Raw genomic sequence first — 19,609 nt, forward strand, 5'->3', positions numbered from 1 at the left:
TTCCCTCCCTCCCTCCCTCCTCAGGTGGTGTCCGGGTGTGCAAAAACGAGGGGCTGTAAATAGAAAACGTACACAAAGGTCGTTCGTTGTCTGCTGAGCATCCATCTTGCAGGACATCGGCTGTTCACAGCCTCCAGGCGAACCCTCTGTGAGAAACAGAAACAGAACAAAGTGTCTGTGAGGATTTAGATGTAAGTTTAGGAATCCCAGACTGGTTTGGGTTGGGAGGGACCTTAAAGCTCATCCAGTTCCAACCCCCCTGCCAGCAGCAGGGACACCTTCCACTAGACCAGGTTGCTCAAAGCCTCATCCAGCCTGGCCACAAACACTTCCAGGGAGGAGCAGCCACAGCTTCAATGAAAGGTGTGATTCAAACCGTTCCTCCTTGGGAGATGTTTGTAGGATTCCTGGGAGTTTACAAGGCGTGGAGGGATGGCTTTAGTGTGCATTCCCGTTAGCTGGTAAATCAGAAAACCCCGTGATGAGATACAGACCGTGGTTAAGCACAGAGACTTTAACTGGTTTAGATGGACATTGAAAATAATCAGTCTCAGCCACTGCCTAGGAGACAGAAAGGCCCATTGTTATTCAGTGCTGATCAAGAGAGGAAATTAAAACGTTTGTAGCACTCAGACAACAGATGTCTTGTTTGTGAGGTCCTGCTGGGAATCAACTAATAATATGGGATGTAACATATAAAAGTTTTTTCAAAACCGCCATGAATCCCACATCCCACAGTCATTTTACTTGGATTAATAAAGATTATTGGTCTCTTTCCCAGCTTTTAAAATGATATAAAAATAATCCTTAACTATAAAACCTATAACAAGCAGAGAAATAAAGTTTGATATTGGCTGCTGGGATTTTTACAAACTGAGTTTCAAATCCTGCCTTGATTCTTGACTTGCCCTGCACCATCTTTTTTTGTCCTGTCTTACAGGGTTGCTTTTGGCCTGTCCCTGCATAGAGACAGCCACCCTTTGATAATGCTCTGACTGGATGAACTTTGGAGTCCCCTGCTGTGTGTTTGAATAGTTGCCCTAATTTTGTTTCAAGGGCTTCACTCTCAAGCAGGGTGTGGTAGGTGATGTCCAGCCCTCTTCTGTCAGCAGCCCATTATCCACCCCTTTAACTGAGTGACAGACCGACACAACCCAATGGCCTTAGCTTTGTGGGAGTATTTTAAAAGGAGAGTAAGGGGCATAAACCAGAGGAGATGCCTGTGAAACAGGAACCAGCCAGCCAAGTCCTGGAGCTCATTGTCTCTGCTCCGTCCCGCTGCTCCCAGGTGCTGTACGAGGATTGCCGGATGGTGGCTGTGAATGCCCCGTACGTGGCAGGATTCTTGGCCTTCCGAGAGGTCCCTTTCCTGGCAGAAGCTGTTCAGAGACTAAAAAAAAAGAGCCCAAGCTCAAACCTCAGGTGTGGCCTGTTTCTTTGTCCTGAGTTGAAATGTCCTGAGGGCCCGGAGTACTGCTGGAAAGTGTTCTTCCCTCTCCCGAGGCCACTGTCTGGCTGTTCTCCACTGTCGAGGCGGAAAATGTCAAAGTTGTATTGAAGGATCTATTGGCCTTTCCTTAGGGACTAGGGCTGCTAAGCCAAGAACAGCCAGGCCTCCCTTGGCCATGGGAGTCCCATTCTGTGTGCAGCACCAATGAAGAGCCCTGCCAGCTTCTAAGAGCTCATGCTGCTGATATTTAGAGTTGGGTGTAGACAGCACCGCAGGGAGATTCTTAAGTAAAAGGGCTCAGACACATTTCTCCCTCCTTACAGGGCCAGCCTCACTGTTTGCCTGTTTGAGTGGCTCTCAGTGCACAGGAAATAACATTTCTTTTTTGGCTTTTTCAGGTCCTTTTTGTAGATGGGAATGGCCTGCTCCATCCCAGAGGTAGGACTTCACTGGAGAGCCCTGCTCTCCAGGGTCCCTAGCTGCTGCTTGAGATTCCTCTTCTCTGGTGTCCTGCAGTTACAGTGACTCGTTGTTGGCAGGATTTGGTGTGGCCTGTCACCTTGGAGTCCTGACAGATCTACCATGCATTGGGGTGGCCAAGAACCTCCTGCAGGTGGATGGCTTGATCAGGGATGAGCTGCATAAAGAGCAGGTTAGGCCTGGTTGGGAGTTTATTTCTGTTCTTTAATATCCCAAGAGAACTGGGACAGCAGCACACAAGTACTTTCGCACCAACTGACCTTGTGTGTGTTTGTCCCTAGATTCGTTCTCTGCAGAGGGAAGGAGATGCGTTCCCACTGACAGGCACTTCGGGGAGAGTCCTGGGCATGGTAAGCTGCGGGGACTTTGCTGTTTGCTTGGCCATCAAGTCTTCCAGCTTTGTGTGGCTGGGAGTGCTGGAGGATGTTGTCTGTGTAGTTGGACTGTCTCGGTGATCTTAGTTCAGGAAGATGCAGTGTGAACAGGTCACCAGTAACACTGCTTTCCCCTTCCTGTGAGCTCAAACATTTGTCCAAAAAGGCAAACAGTCTCTATGAGGAGATCCTGGGAAGTAGAGGGTTGAGAAGCCTGGGAGTTACCAAATAGAGAGCCACCATCCCACCTTCTGAAGGCAACTGGCTAGCTTATAATTCATCTGCCACTCTGCATTTGTTAAAATAAGCCTCTTAAGTATTTGATCTTTCTTGTTTCTCAATGCACAGGTCCTGCGTAGCAACAGCAAGAGCTCTAGGCCGCTTTATGTCTCTGTGGGTCACAGGGTGTGTCTGGAGACAGCCGTGCGTCTAGTCAAGTCCTGCTGCAGGTACCGGATCCCGGAGCCCATCCGCCAGGTACACAGGCAGGGAGCTGAGGAAGGGGAAGGCAGGCCAGGAACAGGGAAGCAGGCAGTGGAGGGGGCTGTGGATGCCAAGCCTGTGGCGATGTTTCAAAGCCTCAGTTTGTCACTCATCTGCAAGGGACAGTTCTGCAGTGGGCAGCCTTTGCTGGGCTGTTCCCCCCAGCCTGTTGAACTGTCTGTGTGGTCGTTACCTCCTCCTTCCTCCCTCCTCGCTCCTCTGACGCAGTGCCTGGAAGCACACGCAGCCCTTACTGCAGACCCAGCCTGACTGATTTCTTGGTTCCTCTCCGCAGGCAACTGCTGTGATGCTGATGTTAAAATACCCAGGAGCTGGAAATGCAGTTTTCCTGGGCACTCTGAGCCTCACACAGACTCCTGCAGACTCCTGCAGTGCTGCTCCTCTGGGCTTTTCCCTGCTACTGCACTCTGCAGGGAGCTGCAGGCTCTGGGGCGGTCCCTGACCAGTAGGTGACAGCACTGGATCACTGTCAGGGAGCTGCAGCTGCCACCAAGGCTCAGCTTCAGACTAATTGAATCGCAGCAGGGCTTGAGGAAAGGATCTGGAGAAGTGTAAAGCCTCTGGGACTTCTAGCTTGACAAATGCTTCCCTTCTCTCAGGGTCACCCTGCTGTTAGTGGCTCAGGCAGGCCTGACCCAGCAGCTGCCCGGGGAGCAGGGCCTGTTCAGGTGTCCGTGTTTGTTCCGTGTCCCTGGAGCACACCGTTGGCGTTGCCACGCTGCCGTGTGCCGGGGGTCTGGCCACCTTTGCTCTGCAGCTCCTCTGAGCAGCGCTGAGGTGATGCTGCTGAGGGCTGTTCCGCAGTCTCTGCACACAGGAGCTTCTCATTGGTACTGCAGTGTTTTCTGAAAACAAGAGTATTATAGTTAGAAACCAGACAAAAATCTTAACACCTTAAAGCAAAACAAACCTTGAAGTGTCCACAGCAGAACTGGAGTTTCTGATCTCAGAAACCACCACCCGCCAGACGGGAGTAGGCTGCTCGCTCTTATGTAATCTCTTCCAGCAAGGGACAGATGCCTCCGCAGAGCTCTGAGCTAGCTCTGCAGTTTGGCATGTGCAGAGGGACGGGAACAGCCTTCCCTTTGGAAACAAAAAGGTGTCCTGGAGCTTTTCATCACCCTCATTTCATTGCCAGCTATCTCCAGTATTGGTCTGTGTTCTGAGACTCTTCCAGTTCTCTATCTACGACCTTTATTTAAAGTGATGGAGTGAATTGTTGTTGCTTTTACAGAGAGATTAGAAATCCAAAAGGGAGTGTGTTTGCTGTAGAGGTAGAGGGATGGCAGGAGATAAGGACACTGAAACCTTTCCACAGGGCTTTTCCCTGTCGCAGTTCCTCTGAGTGTAACTGTCACAGATCTTGATCCAGGGCAGTGCTGGAAGCTTCAGCTCTCGAGCACCTAAAGCTGGAGCTGGGAATTAGAGTGTTGTGGGGAATCTTGCTGTGGGTGACTGACTTGGCCTTTTTGCTATGGAACGTCCCCAGAACAAGCTTGCAGACCTGATGGGTGATGTGCTTATGGCTTTCTCAGTGTGGTAAAAGACTTCTGGATTATTAACTCTTAGTTTATAAGTTCTCATGGCCCTAGAAGTATGATGATCTTAAGAGAGCTCAGATGCCCAGACCTTCCTGAGGCTGTGTTTATGGCTTGTACGAAGGCAGGATGATGCTGCAGGATGTGGTGCTGTGCAACTGTCGTGGGAACTTAAACCTCCTGCTCTCCTAGAGATATGGCTGTGCAGTCTGTAGAGGGTGTGCTGTGCTGCTCGGCCATGCAGCAGTATCTAGGCAGTGGTCTGAAATGGTTTGGGTTGTGTTCAGCCCACAACGTGTTCGTGCTGCCAAAGGAACAGTGGCTGCGATGCGGGTGAGAGGAGTCATCGTTCAGAGAAAGCAGAAGGAAGTGCATTGCTGCCTACAATCAGTATTTACATCCCACTTAGTGCTTAGTCCGCTTCTAAGTGCAAGGTTGATCTGGGAGAATTTTGCTTGCGTGGGGGTGATCTCTCTGTCCAGCCAGCTTGTGAGATTTTGAGGTTTTTCTGCAGAGTGTTGGTCATTTGGAGCTACCCAGACAAGGAATGAGGTAGGCAGGAGCTGCCATCCAGAATAACAAGCAGAGCATTCAAACTGAGTGGCACTGCAACAATACCGAGCTCTCCTGAGAGCAATTGCCCTTGCCTACTTCTGGCAGAGGTCAGAACCCCTCTCCAGTGTTTGCCCACGCTCCAAACCTGCTCAGACCCAGGATCTCCATGCACAGCAGGGAGACAGAAGCTTTTAACACTCTCCAGCTGCCAGGGATTGCGCTGGGACTGACTCTTCTGCTCTCACTGTTCCAGGTTCCTGGCTGGCTGCACACCAGCCTCCAGCTCACTTGATGATCCGTTTAGCTCCAGCTGGCACCTGGCCCAGCTGGTTCCTGCTGGCTTAGGATGTGGCTGATGGGACAGCCTGATGTTGCTCCAGCCCACCAAGAAGGACAGAAGTAGGCCTGCCCAGAGCTGTGAATTTCTGCATGTCACTTCTTGTGAAATATTAAACACTTGGCCTTAGGAGAACTGAGGAATAAGCCATCATCCCTCTCCTCGGCGTGCACAGCTCCGGCTGCCTGGCAGGGAAATCAGTAGCTGATATCCCAAAACTCTGAACTCCCTTCCGATGTACCCCCCTGCTGCAAGCTGGCTGGGCACACAGGGACCACCACTGCCTCTCATAAAACAGGCAAAGCAACAATTCCAGACCCTAAAGCCAGCACTAGTCCCCTCTGAAAATAGAAACAATCTGTGAGGATTATTACGGGACAGTTATCCATCTTATTGATTAGCCCCTCGGTTAATGCGCTGGGTTAAGCTGTCTCTCAGCACTGCGTTAGGAGTGAGCACTGGGCAGTAACTTGCCACCTAATCAAGCATTAGCTTACGTTTCAGCAGAACGTGGTTAGGCCTTTTCTTCCCTAGAAAAATAGTTTGTAAGATGTGACTCTTGCTACCTTGGGTCTCCCAGTAGGGACTCTATTGAACAACCTCCTTCCCTGGTTATAAAATACATCACGTAATCTCTCATCCTGAAGAGTGATCAAAGTTATTTGTCAGTTCAGTTATGAAACTGTCCAATTATAGAGAGAAGGGAAAAAAAAATCTCCCAAACAAACCACCCCTTATGTAACTGCTTTTCACTCTCGAGCTTGCAGAATCGTTAAGCAGTTGTGGAGCTGCGTTGCCAGCCGTGCACCGGCAGAGCCTCCACCGAGAGGGCTGCCCAGGAGCAGCAGGGATGGAGGGGTGGTGGGGAGCTTCTTGAGGTACAGGAGAGACTCCTCAGAAGTAGAACAGCAATGAGAGTAGCAAGGCTTCAAGGACAGCCACTGGGGATGCATTAACCCACTTTATTAGCGTGATCATCATATGCTGTGAAGCTTTTCCAGCTGGGAAGGTCACATCCTGCTTTTTAAGTGGAGAGAGACACTTTACCTTTGAGGTGGGGCACAGCAGCTGTTCTAAAATGTCACAGCGTAGCAATGTTTTTGGGAAAGAAAGTTTCCAAAAAAGAAAAAAAAAACTTTGAGGGAATGTGAAAATGAAGTGCCAGTTCTCAGAGTTGTCCAGGAGCCCAAGATCTGCCTGCTTGCCGTAGCATCTAAGAGTCTTCTGCACTGGAAAGCTGAACAGTAATGCTCTAGGGGGCCAAGAACATCCAGTAAATGTCCAGCAACACTTTCTGTAGCTCTTGGGATTCCTGTTGGTGTTCTCCTTGCCCCACTCTGACCAAGTACCATCCTGCATTGCTGATAGGAGACGCCAATGTCATTTTCCTGGTGAGCTCAGGAGGGCTCATGTCACAGCAGAGTCTATCAAAGGAGGAAGGGAGGAATGGGACACTTGCATGAGGGTGGGTTTGATGAGGTTTGGTGATGGCTCCAAGCTCGATTTCACACGAGGAGGACAGTAACCCTTGAATTTGGTTATTTTTCAATTATTCCTTTTGGTTTTGGTACTGGGAAGCAAAGCTCAGAGCACGGATACGGCCTGGTGTGTAAACTGCTCCCCTTGTCTTCCTCAGCAGCTTTGCCTTTGGACTGTGAGGTGGGACAGTGTGAAAGGTGTGTCAGTCACTTGCCTTGCAACTGCTGCCAAGAAGCGATAGAGCCAAGGATGTGCTTGTGTCTCTGTTGGCTTTTAGTGGGTGTTTTTACCTGCTTTAGCTGCATAATTACCATCCCACAGCCGGCCCATCAGGAACACAGGCAGGATGAGCCAAGCTCTTGCTTAGGGAAGAGGATATGCAGCAGACGCGTGCTGCGCTTCTCCATCTGCTGCTGCATCATACAACTGCTGGAACAGAGGAAGGAAGGGGATGGGTACAAACATGGGCAATGCCAGCTTCTCTCTTTTCATCCCATGAGCTCTGGAGAACTTGCTGGATTGCCGTATTCCCAAGCTCTCCACAGCCGTGTTCCCCCTCTCCATTTACAGTTTCCTGTGGAGGGCAGAGTCCCATTTCTCAGCTGATTAGTGACCAGAAAAGCTGATCCTTTGGGAACATCACAGTGTCACAGCATAGAGACCATGGATGATCTTGGAGTGCTGTGAGCCTGGAGGCTGCAGTCTGCACCCGCGTGGGAGAAGGTGCCCACATGTCCTTTGGGTTGGTTCAAAGGAGGAAAGCACTGGACCACCCTCAGGCTCCCCGGTCTCTCCTGGTTCTGCTGCCAGGGTCCATCAAAGCAGGGTTGCAGTTCTGGCACAGAGACAGGGCAAAAAGGAAAAGCAGGTCATCACCTCAGCAACGTTCCCTTTGCCAGTGAACACCTCGTCTTACAAAGCCCCTGGGAATCCTTCCTGGCCTGTCACGTCCCTGGACGATGAGGAGGGATCTTAGGAGCTGCTCAGTGTAGGGGTGAAGTGAGGGACTCCAGCTGGGTCAGTGCTTGCTGCGCTGCAGTGCGTGCTGGAAGCCTGTGCTAGTTCCTCCTCTGGGTCCCACAGGGACTCTTGGTGAAGGTCATTGCACTCAGCTCCAGCTTGGGTTTGCTGAGGAAGCCCAGCCTGGGTCTGGCTGTTCATCCTGCCGTGCTTGGGGCAGGTCAGGGCTGAGCAGACCTTAGGCACCGGCTGGCAGGAGCTGTCTGTGTCCAGTGTCTCATCTCCTTACTCCTATGAGAAGTAAAAGGGCGGACAGTGAGGGTTCAGCAACTGTCCTTTCTGCTTCTGCAGTGGCTTGTTCTCCAGTACAGCTGTTTGGTCCAGGACCCTCTGTTTCTATTTCTTCATTTTAAGTCTTCATTCTCCCAAGCAGCTTGCAGTGAGGCACAGAAACCAAACAAGGAAAGAAACACGCAGGTTCCTCTTTGCAACACAGTTGTACAAGAGCTGTTTGTGGTGTTCTGACATCAGGGTGTGCAGGGGTGTACTGGGATAATGAAGGGGAGGCCCCAAGCTGGCTGATCAGTCAATTTTCACTTGTTTTCCTCCTTAATTCCAGGCTGATATTAGATCGAGGGAGTATATTCGGAAGCAGCTGTGTTCACCACTGGAGGTCATATCTTCTGGGCCAGAGAGGTAGGTGTGTGGGCAGCCCAAGCAGCTGCCTCTCCAAAGGGGATCTGCTCATGTAATGATCTTCAGTAATGGCATTAAAGGGACAGACAGGGTAACAAGGTGAGCTGAAGTGACATGGGGACATATGCTGCCTCCATAAAGGCTGATTTCTGGTGATTGTAGCCATGCTACTTCACGTTTCTTCTGCAGAGCACTGTGTCCTGGGCTGGGGAAGGTCACTGGGGATTTGGTCTCTTTCCGGCACCTGTGATAAGCAAAGGACTAACGCCTACAGGTGTGACATGAGGGTGAACAGAAATATCCTGCAAGGAGCTGGTTTCTGCCCCCAGAAAGCAGGGGGAGGGTCAGAATCCCCCACTCTTACATAATGTAGCCAGTGGCTGCTCTGCTTCATGGGGTAAATCCACAGCAAGTCCACGGAGGGGCTTCATGGTGTAAATCCACAGCAAGTCCACGGAGGCGTAGGAGTTCCTTGTGTTGTGGCCACGCTGCCTCTTCAGCACAGCTCATGAGGGGGTGGTGTTGGGTTCCCTCAACCCACACCAGTACCAGGCTGGATACCAGACAGCCCATCCCAAAGAGCTGCTCGGGGATGCATGAAGTGTGTCAGGACTCAAAGCCCACCCTGCTCTGAAGGTCCTGATGGACCAGAAGAAGGGAGGGTTGCTGGTGGCAGTAGTGAGGGATTACTTAGGCTGGCTGAGGCAGCTCTTATGGATTCCTTAGGACACCTGGCTGGTGCAACTCATCGTGCTCTGCTCTGCTCAGCTCCACTATTCTTTGAGTCATGCAGCCAGAAGCAAAAGGAGCTTTCTCTGCTCTTGTAGTGGCAGTTGTGCAGCGTGGCCAGGCCATGGGGGTGGCCCTGTGCAGTGCCAGGCTGGGTGTCCCTGTCTCTAACACCTCTAACACCTTCCAGATGCTGAAGCTCACACAAAGGCTAGCTAGTTTGGAGGTCTGGGCAACAGAAAAACCAGACTCGTTCCATTTATGACCATAGATCTCAAAACCTGTGTGTCTGAGCCCCTTATTCACCAAATCACAGTTATTTGATCTTCTTGGTTTCTACTTTTTTTAAAGTCTGTGACTCTTGGTTTTGTTTCTAGCAGAAAAAAGGAAGCTGAACCAGATGATGAGTCTGATGCCAGAAGAAACTGCAGAGCCCCTCTTCACTAGATCCTCTCCTCCCCAAGGCTGTGGGTCAGGACGCTGCCAGCCCCTGTGTGGGGTTCTGGGGGGCAGGCAGACCAGCTTCTGCTCAAGGATCACGTTTAGAGCATATTTCTCAGGGTTGATTTTTAAACGTTGTAAAAATATTTGTGTAAACAAACTTGTAAGTTCGCAACAACTTCTTTGAGTACTCGGACAATTGCAGGAGGTGATTTCTAGGGATGCTGAGGTGTTTATAGGTAGAAACAAACCCCAGAGCTGGTCTTTGGCTCCCACCACACCACTGTGGCACGGAGACTTCCCTTCTTGTTGTTTTTGGAGCAGCTTCCACCCAGTCCCTGCAGCCTGTGCTCTCACATTCCCTCTGCACGTCTCCAGGGAACAGAAGCCCCGTGCGCGGCTCCGGCTGGTCCTGACAGACGGGCAGAGGACGCTGTGTTTCAGGTGGGCGTGTGACTCACGAGGGAGGGGACGGAGCCAACAGTCTGCTGTGGATTTTGGAAGAGGTTCAGAGGTCTGAGCTCCCAAACCCGAGAAGTTTTCTGTCTGTTTGGTGTCAGTGGCTTCTGCATGCTGGTGCCTCGGTGCCACGCAGCAGCGACCAGAGCTGGGTGGCTGCGTGTGGTGACATTATCTGTGCTGGGGACGTGGTGCTTGGGTGTTGCTGGTCTTGGTGGGAACTTGCTCGGCATTGCTGCTGAAGCACGATTCAGATGGAAGAGCATCGTGGTACCCAGACTTGATTGGTGTTACTGTCACCTTCTCTGCAGGGACTGAGGCAGGGGGCTCACGGTGCAGACCAGCTCTTGCTGAAGGAAATACCATCTCAGGGGAAAGAAGAATTTCCCATCAAGGAGGGTGGGGAGGGAGGTCCTTCCTAATAGACAAATCAGTCCGGGTGGCAGATCCTGGGCTTGAGTTTTTGCAGTCTGAGTGGAGTGGGAGCACTCATGTCAGGTCAGGAGGAAGCTCTCTGTGCCCAGACACTTGGACCAACACCCCTCAGTTAAGCCATTTGCGAAGCTTTGCTCTGGCAGCAGAGGACAGAACAAACAGGTTCAATCCCTGGATCAATACAACGAGTCTTGTCCAATTTGCAGGGTTAAAGCTTTTCCTCCAAAGGTGTGTGGGCTCCTGGTTGGGAGCACTCATGTCAGGTCAGGAGGAAGCTCTCTGTGCCCAGACACTTGGACCAACACCCCTCAGTTAAGCCATTTGCGAAGCTTTGCTCTGGCAGCAGAGGACAGAACAAACAGGTTCAATCCCTGGATCAATACAACGAGTCTTGTCCAATTTGCAGGGTTAAAGCTTTTCCTCCAAAGGTGTGTGGGCTCCTGGTTGTGTTCAAACCATTTCCAAAGAACAACAGGAGCAGATACAGGAGTTCTTGAACACAGACAAAACTCTGTTAAATGTTGATTTAAAAAACCGTGGCTGTGTAAAATTTCAGCCTGGAGAGGAAAAAGGACGTTTTCCTGGGATTGGAGGGGGGGGCTCTGGGTCAGGACTCCTGTGGTCTGTTTTAAATGCTGCCAAGCACTTCACTTCTGCATAAATTTATCTTACAGCTTTTGTTGCTCTTTTCTTGCCACCACCTCAGTCTCGATGCTGAGAGAGGACATCAGCCCCTTGCACGTGTCTGTGCAGCGGCTGCTGGATCAGAGCCTGGGCTGGTTCCTCCTCCAGCCCTGCACCCCGACAGCCAGGTGGGGAAGGGGGAGGAAGGAACAAACTGGGCTCCCCCAGGCCCGTGTGGGGAGCTTTGTTGGTCCTTGGGAGTGTAGAAGAGGGGAAGAGATGCTGGCAGGGAGCTTCCCAAAAAACCCCTTGCTGATTGGTATGTTTTAAAGACAAAGCCAGAAGCAGCTGCAGTTTTCAAGCCCCAAGAAGGAGCCATCTCCTGGGGACCCTCAAAGCCACGTTCACATGGGAGTTTGTTATGTGGGTGGACAGAGATGGGGAAAGGGAAACCATGGCAGTGAACGTGCTCCTTTGATCCCAGCGATGTGTGTGGGATCAGGGGGGCTGCCTAGGCAGGCTGGGGTCTGCAGCTGACAGTGGCTTTGACAGGGGACAGGGGTGCGGGAGGCTGGTGGGCCAAGGGGACACGAGAGCAGCCTTCTCCTTCCCAACACCACAGAGACAGCACCTCTTCTGACACTGCCGTGTCCCCCGTCTCGAGGGGACAGCGTGGAGATGGACCCTCCTAAAAAGCAGCCCCACGACTGCACTGACTGCCAGCTTGAGAAACCAGTGAAGCCACCAAACACCGTGGGAGCAGCCTCCCCTGGTGCTGCCACGTCCCTTGTCCTCTGTGAAGCCACCCAGAGCTGCCCGGGCAGCAGCTGGAGCTCGAGGCCTCGCAGTGGCCAGGCCACGAGCTCCACTAGCCCAGCTGTGATGGGGAGGGGACCCTGGCAGTGACCTCTTTCCAGGGAGGAGCATTGGTTGTGTAATTAGCGGCGGTGGCTCATTCTCCCTGCAACAGGAAACTCAGTCTGGTTTAAGGAGGAAGGACTCGCCGTGCTGAACTGTCTGCACACCAAGATCTGCTGGGGTGGGACCCCCCATTCCCCCTAAAACCACCTCCTGTGCTCCCCACCTCGGCACTCGGCTGGGTGCCTCCAGCTCAGCACAAACCCCTCTGTTCCCTTTCTGCCAAAACTGTGGGACTCGGGGTGAGCCCTGCAGGACCCCCTGAACTGGCAGGGCAGGGGTGTTAGCCTGTGAGCTCTTACTAGGAGGAACTGGTCTGGGACCAGCTCTCCTCAGGTTCGTCCATTTCTTATTCCAACCACATGAAGCAGCAGCTTCACCAGACCACAGGGACAAGGTTCTTCCAGAGTCTGTCACAAGTTCCAGCACACAGGACCCACTATGGGCAGGGGACAGCTGGTTCTTAGGTCTCATGGGCTGGACACCTCAGAAATCCATCTTTATTTTCCTGATTGCCTTGGCCAGGACTTTGCTGGCCCAGGGAGCTGCCTGCCCGTGCTGGGGTGTCACAGCAGATGGGACCAGCCCAGGCTCATCCCCAATCCTGGGTCCCACCACTCCTGCTGCAAATTGGTCCCAGGTGTGCTGGAGGAGCTGGTTTGGCTGAGCTGGGCCAGGGGAGGGGTCTGGGCATCACCTGCTAGAAAAGGGCTTCCTGGATAGGTGGGACTGTGGCTCTTCCTGACCTGACCTGGCCTGGCTGTGCTGCTGGAGCAGGTGAGTGGCTGCAGTTTTAAGGTTTCCTGCTAGATTGGTGATTTTGTGTGCTTGTGTTTGGCCGTGAGGGGTTTGGGGTGTGCTGGTCAGTAGAGGTTCTGCAGTGAAACATGAGAGCTGGGCTGTGTTGAGCCCAGTTTCTGAAGGGGAATGTGAGGGTCTTGCAGTTCTGGGTCTGCAGCTGGGAGTTGCCTCTTCTTGAGCTGTGCACTGCAGGGGAGATGCCTCTGCCTGGAGGAAGGATGTGAGAAAAGCTCATACTTAAAAAAAAAAAACTTAAAAAAAAATTTTAAAAAGCATTTTGAATCATTGCTGCCCCTCAGGCATCGCTGCTGCTTCCCTCTGCGCCAGCTGACGTGTCTCTGCGCTCTTCTTGTTCTGAGCGCAGGTAAACTCCTGAGATCAGGTGACTGGATTAAAGTCACCTTTACAGGGTTTAGGTGGAGGATGGGATGGGTGTTGCCTTGGGGGTGAGGCCTTGCAGCCCTCTTCACAGAGCTGCTGGAGCCCAGGGCTCTGCTTGGGTTCAGTGTTGACCTGTACGGTGAGATGCTCCCTCAGCTGCCCAAACCTGGGGAGATGGTGAAACAAAGGGACTAATCTCTGTGTTTGGTGTCTACTCGTGGCTCTGAGCACACTGAGGGATTAACTTGGTCTTTATCTAATTGGCTTATAAACTAGGGAAGGGAAAATCGCTTGGTAATGCATGAAACCTCCTCTTAATAGAAACTCAGAGACGAGAGCCTGAGTGTCCTTCGGAAGTAAACTCAGACACATCTCTTCCTTTTTAACCCTTCATTTGCTGGAAGTTGGCTTTATTGACTGTTAAGTATTTGTTCTTCTGTTCCCAACAATTTATTGTTGTCTTGTTATAATCGTCACCTTTAGTTATCACTAAGGATAACGTTAATATTTTTCTCTGTGACTGTTCAGGAGTCTCTGAATGGGTCTCATGGCTGGGTAACTCCTCAGTGCTGCTGGTGAAGAGGGTGCAGGGCTGGAGCTGCGGGTGCCTCCTGGGTGCTGCTGAGCACAGCCCTGGCATGCGGAGCAGGGACATGGCTGAGCAGTGATGCCCCCCAGCAAGGGCTGTGAGCTGGGGCAGTTGGTCACCAGTGCTCACTGCTAAATGCAAATAACGAAGGGCTGGCAAAAATCTGGGATGTGGGTGGGGAGAAGTAGAGTGGAGTGAAACTGAAGGGGAAGAAGATGGAGAGATGAAGGAAGGAGATTGAATCCTCTCTTGAGGCTGCAGTGGGGGCTGTGTGAAGAGGAGAAGGTTGTTGGGATGGTTCTTCAGCTCCTCACGACAGCACAGGAGTGTATCGTAGCAATCCCTGCCCCTCTGCCGTGTGCCTGGAGATGGATTAAGGTGACTACCTTTGATTAAACTAATCTGCCACCTCTGCTGCAGTCTCACCCTGGCGGTGCTGCCAGGTGGGGCAGGGCTGTGGCACCAGCATCCTCCCGCTCTGCTCCGGAGCTTGTTCTGCTGGGATGTGCCCTGTGGGTTTGGATGTCCTGGGTCCCTGCCGTGCTCTGTACTGAGACAGCTCTGCAGAATGCTGCCTGCTGGAGTGGTGGGGGGTGTGGAGGGGCCCTGAGCCCTCCCCTGCCTGAGAACACGCTGCTGAGAGGGGATGTGTGAGCAGGGAGGTGTTAAAGATCTGCCTGATCTCAGGAACGCTGGCATCTACCTGGCCTGTGGCATCTGGGGCACGTGGCCCCATGGCTTTCCGAGCCACGGCAGTGAGAAGGGGGCTGCGTGCCCCCCCCGGGACTCCCCAGCCGCTGCCCTGCAGCCAGCTCCTTCCTCCAGGAACCTGGTAATTAAAGCAGGAACTGTTTCTTGGCCTCAGTGGTGGGGAGGCTGGAGGGAGCTGCTCACCCTGCTGAGGTGCACGTGTTGGGAGAGCCCTTGCTGGTTCTCCTGCCTCAGGCTACTCCTGCCTCAGGCTCATCAACAGGCACAATCTGCCCTGGCTTAATTAAACCTGAGCAGCCCCATGTGGAGCCTCCTCACCACAAGCTTGGCTTCTGGAGGTCGGGCTCAGCCCTGCACATGGTTAGAGGCAGATCAAAGGCTGCTGAAGAGCTTCTCCATACAAACCTGAGCTGGTGTGAGGAAACAAACCCGTTCCCCTTCTGAACCTGGTATTGGTGCTGCTCATCCAGGCAGGAGCTTCTCACCTGCCTCCTCAGAGCTCGTGTGGCCACTCGTTTCACAGCTTGGTTTGCCCTCAGAATGTGAAGGGGGATGGAAGATTTGTGCCAGTTAAATGATTTGTTCTCCTGCAGATTCTCTGGATCTGCTTCCTCTGGGTTTTTTTTTTTTTTTGTGGACACTGGGATCAGGAAGGAAGATCTCTGCACGTGAGCTGCTCCTCTGGGGTCCCTTCATAAGGGAGAGAAGCTGCTTTAGGATGCAAGTCTGTCTCTTCCCTGCTTATTGAGGGAGTCTGGATGAGTAACTCAGTCACAGATGTCTGAAGCTGGGTGAGATGAATTCCCACCTCCGTGTCTGGAGCTCGTGGTAGGCAAGATGCTGCCTGTGCAGTTTGCATTGCAAGGACTGAGCTCTGGTGACTCAAGGCTTGTATTTTGGGACGGGGAAAATGGTTTTATTGGGATTTCCTGCTCCCCCAATTCTCATTCATCTCCCCTTCTGGCTTGTCCTGATCAGGTAGGTTTAGGAGTGGTGATTTCCCTCATGCTTCCCCCAAACCAGCTCCATCTGTAGACTGGTGGCATGAAGCCACCCCACACAGCGGGTGTGCTCTGGCTGCAGAGCTCCTGCCGCTGACTGTCACTCTTGGCAAGCTGCTTCCCTCACTGGGCAGCTCCAAACATCTCCTGCCCACCCCTGAAACCTTCCAGCCAGAAACGGGCTGACTCCACCCCTCGGTGGCTTTAATTCTGTGTCGTCTATGGAGCCGCGTGGGAGCGGATTAGATGTGGACGTCGATAACAAACGCGGCAGCGCTGGTGGCTGCTGTTGCAGTGCTGGAGGGGATGGTCGCCACCGTGGGAAGGTTGGGTGGCTGTTGGCCTTCACAAAGGCTCTGTTGGGCAACTGCTGTCTCGGGTGAGGTCCTGACCCCCGTAGGGACATGAGGTGGAGCTGTGGATGGTCAGTGGGTCTGGAGGCCCTTGCTCAGGGCAGCCTCGTGCGTCCAGTGGCTGCAGGTCTGAGGTTTAACACTGGACACACAGCTGGGCTTCCCCTCCGTGTTCCCAGGGCGTTCGGCTTGTGTGGAGCTGCTCAGGGCAGCCGTGTGCCCTTGGCTCTGTCCCTTCTGCTCTGCCCGGAGCGGGGAGGCTGCTCCTCAGCTTTGGGCTCCAATCTCTGGCTGCAAACGGGCGTTTTTAGTGCTGGTCGTCTCTGGGAGAGCTGAGCCTCACCAGGGCACCCAGAAGCCTTGGATATGGTGGTCGGTGGTGGCAGGCAGTGCCCGCGTGTGCAGAGGACACGGGTGAGGTCGGGAAGCATCGCGGTTCCCTGGCACTTGTCTCCTTTTGTCCTATAAAGGATTCTCCACCCCAACCACTCTTCCCTTCGGTCTCGGTTGATCCTCTCTAATTCTGATGCAGACACCTCTTGCCAGAGTCCTACCAGCCCCCTGGCTTTATTTTAAGGCCATGTTAATTAAAAGCAAATGAGTGGAATTTCTCTTGACATCCAAATTAATAGCAAACGAGATAACGATGAGCTGTGTCATTAGGGTGATGGAGCAGCTTGTACAGGGCTCGGTCTATAAAAAGGTGGCAGATCTGCAGCACACACGTCGATCTCACCTTTGTGGAGGTGACAGGGGCTCTGTGTGAGCAGAGCTGTGGCCGTGACCCCCGAGGGGGGACTGGGGAGGGGGCAGGGGATGGGTGAGCTCTTGGGTGGGATGAGAGTAAAGACCCGAGTTCTTTGTGGCACTTGCTCTTGTAGACCCTGGGCCAACAGTCTCTGCTCGTGGGGACAGGAGCTGGCTGGGTGGGGGGTGGTGAGTCTTGGTGGGCAGGGGTGAAGCCTTGGGTCAACCCAAGGAGCTGCACTGGGCTCGAGACCACCAGCTGCCCCACAGGGAGAAGGGCAAGGAGATCTGAGAAGGTGCCCACTCCATCTCTTGGGTCACTGCCTGGATTTATTGGAGGCCCAAGAGCCGTCGCTGCTGGGCACATGGGGCAGTGAGCCTCCTCCATGGCGCCTGGGCTGCAGGAGGAGGAGATGGGGTGGCAGAGCAGAAGGTGGGGTGGGGCTGGCAGCTCTCCTGGGGTGCAGCCCCCCAGGCCCCACGCACGGGTGCTCTGTGGGTCCCCGCATGTGCCAGCTTCCTTCTGCGAGGGCATCCTCAGAGTGTGTCTGTCCCTGTTCTGGAGCCCAGATCAGCTTTAAAACCAGAAAAGAGTGGAAGTGTTCTCGGCCAGGTTGGATGAGGCTTTGAGCAACCTGGTCTAGTGGAAGGTGTCCCTGCTGCTGGCAGGGGGGTTGGGACTGGATGAGCTTTGAGGTCCCTCCCAACCCAAACCAGTCTGGGATTCTATGATAAAATCAAGGCCATAAAATCAGCCTGTAATTAATTCTTGGTTTGGTTCCCAGCTCGAGGGCTCGCTGCAGAATGTTTCCTTAGGAACGTGCTTTCTCTTGCTTTTCTTGGACTCTCTGCCTGGCTTGTTGTGCCTCTGCCTGCAAACCCCCAGCTGTTCACGCTCCGCTGCTGCTGCTCAGCAAGTGCATTGATTTATGGTTTCTTTTTTTAATGTTATATTTATTGAGCATTCCCAAGAACCTTGTGCCTGGGAGGCCCCTGGTGAGTGCCGGGGCTCCTGCCTCGCGCCCGGCCCGACGTAGGTGGCTGTGCCGGGGGCACCAGCGTCTCCTGGCTGATGTTTTGACTGGAGCTGTTTTGTGTGGACTCAGCTCCCGCTCGTGAGCTGATCTGGAGGATGTGATGAGCTGCCCGTGGCGTGGCTGGAGGGAGGGCTGTGTGCTGGCCATGCCAGGCGCGGGAAGGAGATGAGAGGGAGGAGGAGCGATGCTGTGAGCCAGCTCTGCTCCTGTGCTGTTGCTTGGAAGAGAAATGTCCATCTCCCTCACAATGAGCATTATTGCCTGCTAATAAAATACCAAACCAGCTCTTAAGAGAGTGTTTAGGATCTGGAAGCCCGTGATAAATCCGGTAGCTTTGTAACTCGCTCAAAATCATGGTGGGTAGTGATGTGATTAAAGCTCCCTGATTAACACACAAACCTTGTTTGTAATGAGCAGGATTGGGAGGGTTTGGGAAACCCAGCTGGCACATAATGAGGTTTCTCCAACAAATTACTTGGGTATCAATTAGTTTCCTGGGTAAATGTCACCTGGTTTCTCTTTGTTTGCAGTAAACTGGTCTCCAATTAATTTGGAGTGGTTATTGCTTGTGACTGACACCACTGCGGCCGCTACAGCCTGGGGGTGGGCAGGGCAGTGGGACAGGGCATCGCTCTGCTCCATCCATGGGGCAGCATCAGGGCTGGGGACATCCCAGTCCCTTGAGGATAACATCCCATGTTCTCCTGGTGCTCCCACTGAGCGAGTCCCCCTCTGTAGCCCCGGGGTGGACACGGGGGGTCAAAGCCCCACAGTCAGGCTGCTCTGGGATAAATTTCAAGGTGGATAAATTTAATTTTGCTGAAAATAGCCTCTCCCTGCTGCGCCGTTTGCTGTTCTCCTGCCGCCTTCCCCGGGATCTGCCAAGCTGCGCTTGGTCCGTGCGGCTGCAGCGCCGGGAGCAGCCGAGGATGGAAAAGCTGCTCCTGAAATGACACAAGCGGTTGGGAAAAGGAGGGCAGAGCTGCAGTGGGGGTGTGTGGGAGCCAGTGCCCCCATTCCAGCCCTTGGGAAGGGTCCTGGATGTTGGGTGTGAGGTGGACGGGGCTGAGGAGGGTCCAGGCTGCAGCATCAGGGCTGAGGACTTGGAGCCAGGGTGGCTGAGGACAGTGCAGAGGGGCTGTGGGTGCATCCAGGGAGCTCCTGCTGCTGGAGGGAGCCTGGAGATGATCCAGGCAGCCTCGACCATCCTGGGGGATCTGGCAGCTCCACATCCCGGGATGAGCAGGAGAGCTGGTTCCTGGGGCTGGGCACGGGCAGGAACTCCTGTCCCAGCCTGGGAAGTCTCCGTAGAGCTCGTGAACATTGATGGTCCCAACATATGGGTGATCTGGGAAGGAGCAGAAAGTTTTGCCAGTTGGGAAGCAGAACCCATCCCAAATCCAACACTGGTGCAAGAAATCAGCCCTGTCTCTGGGTGTAGGGTGGCATTGGGGGCTGGAGAGAAAAGGCTGGTGTGAGCTGGGGCCATCAGGGTCCTGTCCCCTTTTGGAAGGGAATAAATCAGCACAGTTGGGTCCCCTTGGGTGTTTGCCCACCCGTGGGGTGTGGGGGTGAGAGGCTGGGTGGGCAGGAAGGTGTGTGGGTGTCCGTGGTGGGGGAGGCTGCCGGTCCCTGTTGTTCACAAGCCCTGAGTCAGTGGTGTGATAGAGCCCAGCATCCCTCCCATTCCCAGACCCGTGGGGTGATCCAGCCCTTTGCACCCCTCCTTTGCCCTCCGTCAGCCGGGCCGGGGGCGGCTGCTGGCGCGGGGCTGCCCTGTGGCATCTCTGACTTTGCACAAGAGCTTTGCCGAGATGATAAATGTTAAAATCTGCTGCAGGCTATCGCTGACCTAATTTCCAGCATCGCTGTGGATTTTGTCATCTGTTGCTCACAGCCTGGGTGCAGGCGGGGAGTGAGGTGTGGGGACCCCCAGGCTGTGCTGCCCCGGTACCCCCAGCCCCGGGTGGTACAGGGACCCACACTGCCCAGGACTGGGGGTACTGGGGC

At 53.5% G+C, this 19,609-nt stretch overlaps 1 protein-coding gene across 1 annotated transcript; it reads left to right on the top strand.

The window, feature by feature from the left end:
• The first annotated feature begins 1,291 nt into the window (after window positions 1-1,291).
• On the top strand, window positions 1,292-9,549 carry ENDOV (endonuclease V). The gene is given in 8 exon segments (XM_010164129.2): window positions 1,292-1,391; window positions 1,394-1,422; window positions 1,849-1,888; window positions 1,990-2,102; window positions 2,212-2,280; window positions 2,653-2,781; window positions 8,297-8,373; window positions 9,480-9,549. Coding segments are annotated over 8 exon segments (609 nt in total). The 5' UTR covers window positions 1,292-1,309.
• The last annotated feature ends 10,060 nt before the right edge of the window (window positions 9,550-19,609 follow it).

The sequence above is a fragment of the Antrostomus carolinensis genome, unplaced genomic scaffold (genome assembly GCF_000700745.2).
Source record: "Antrostomus carolinensis isolate BGI_N321 unplaced genomic scaffold, ASM70074v2 scaffold22333, whole genome shotgun sequence".
Taxonomy (NCBI): Eukaryota; Metazoa; Chordata; class Aves; order Caprimulgiformes; family Caprimulgidae; genus Antrostomus; species Antrostomus carolinensis.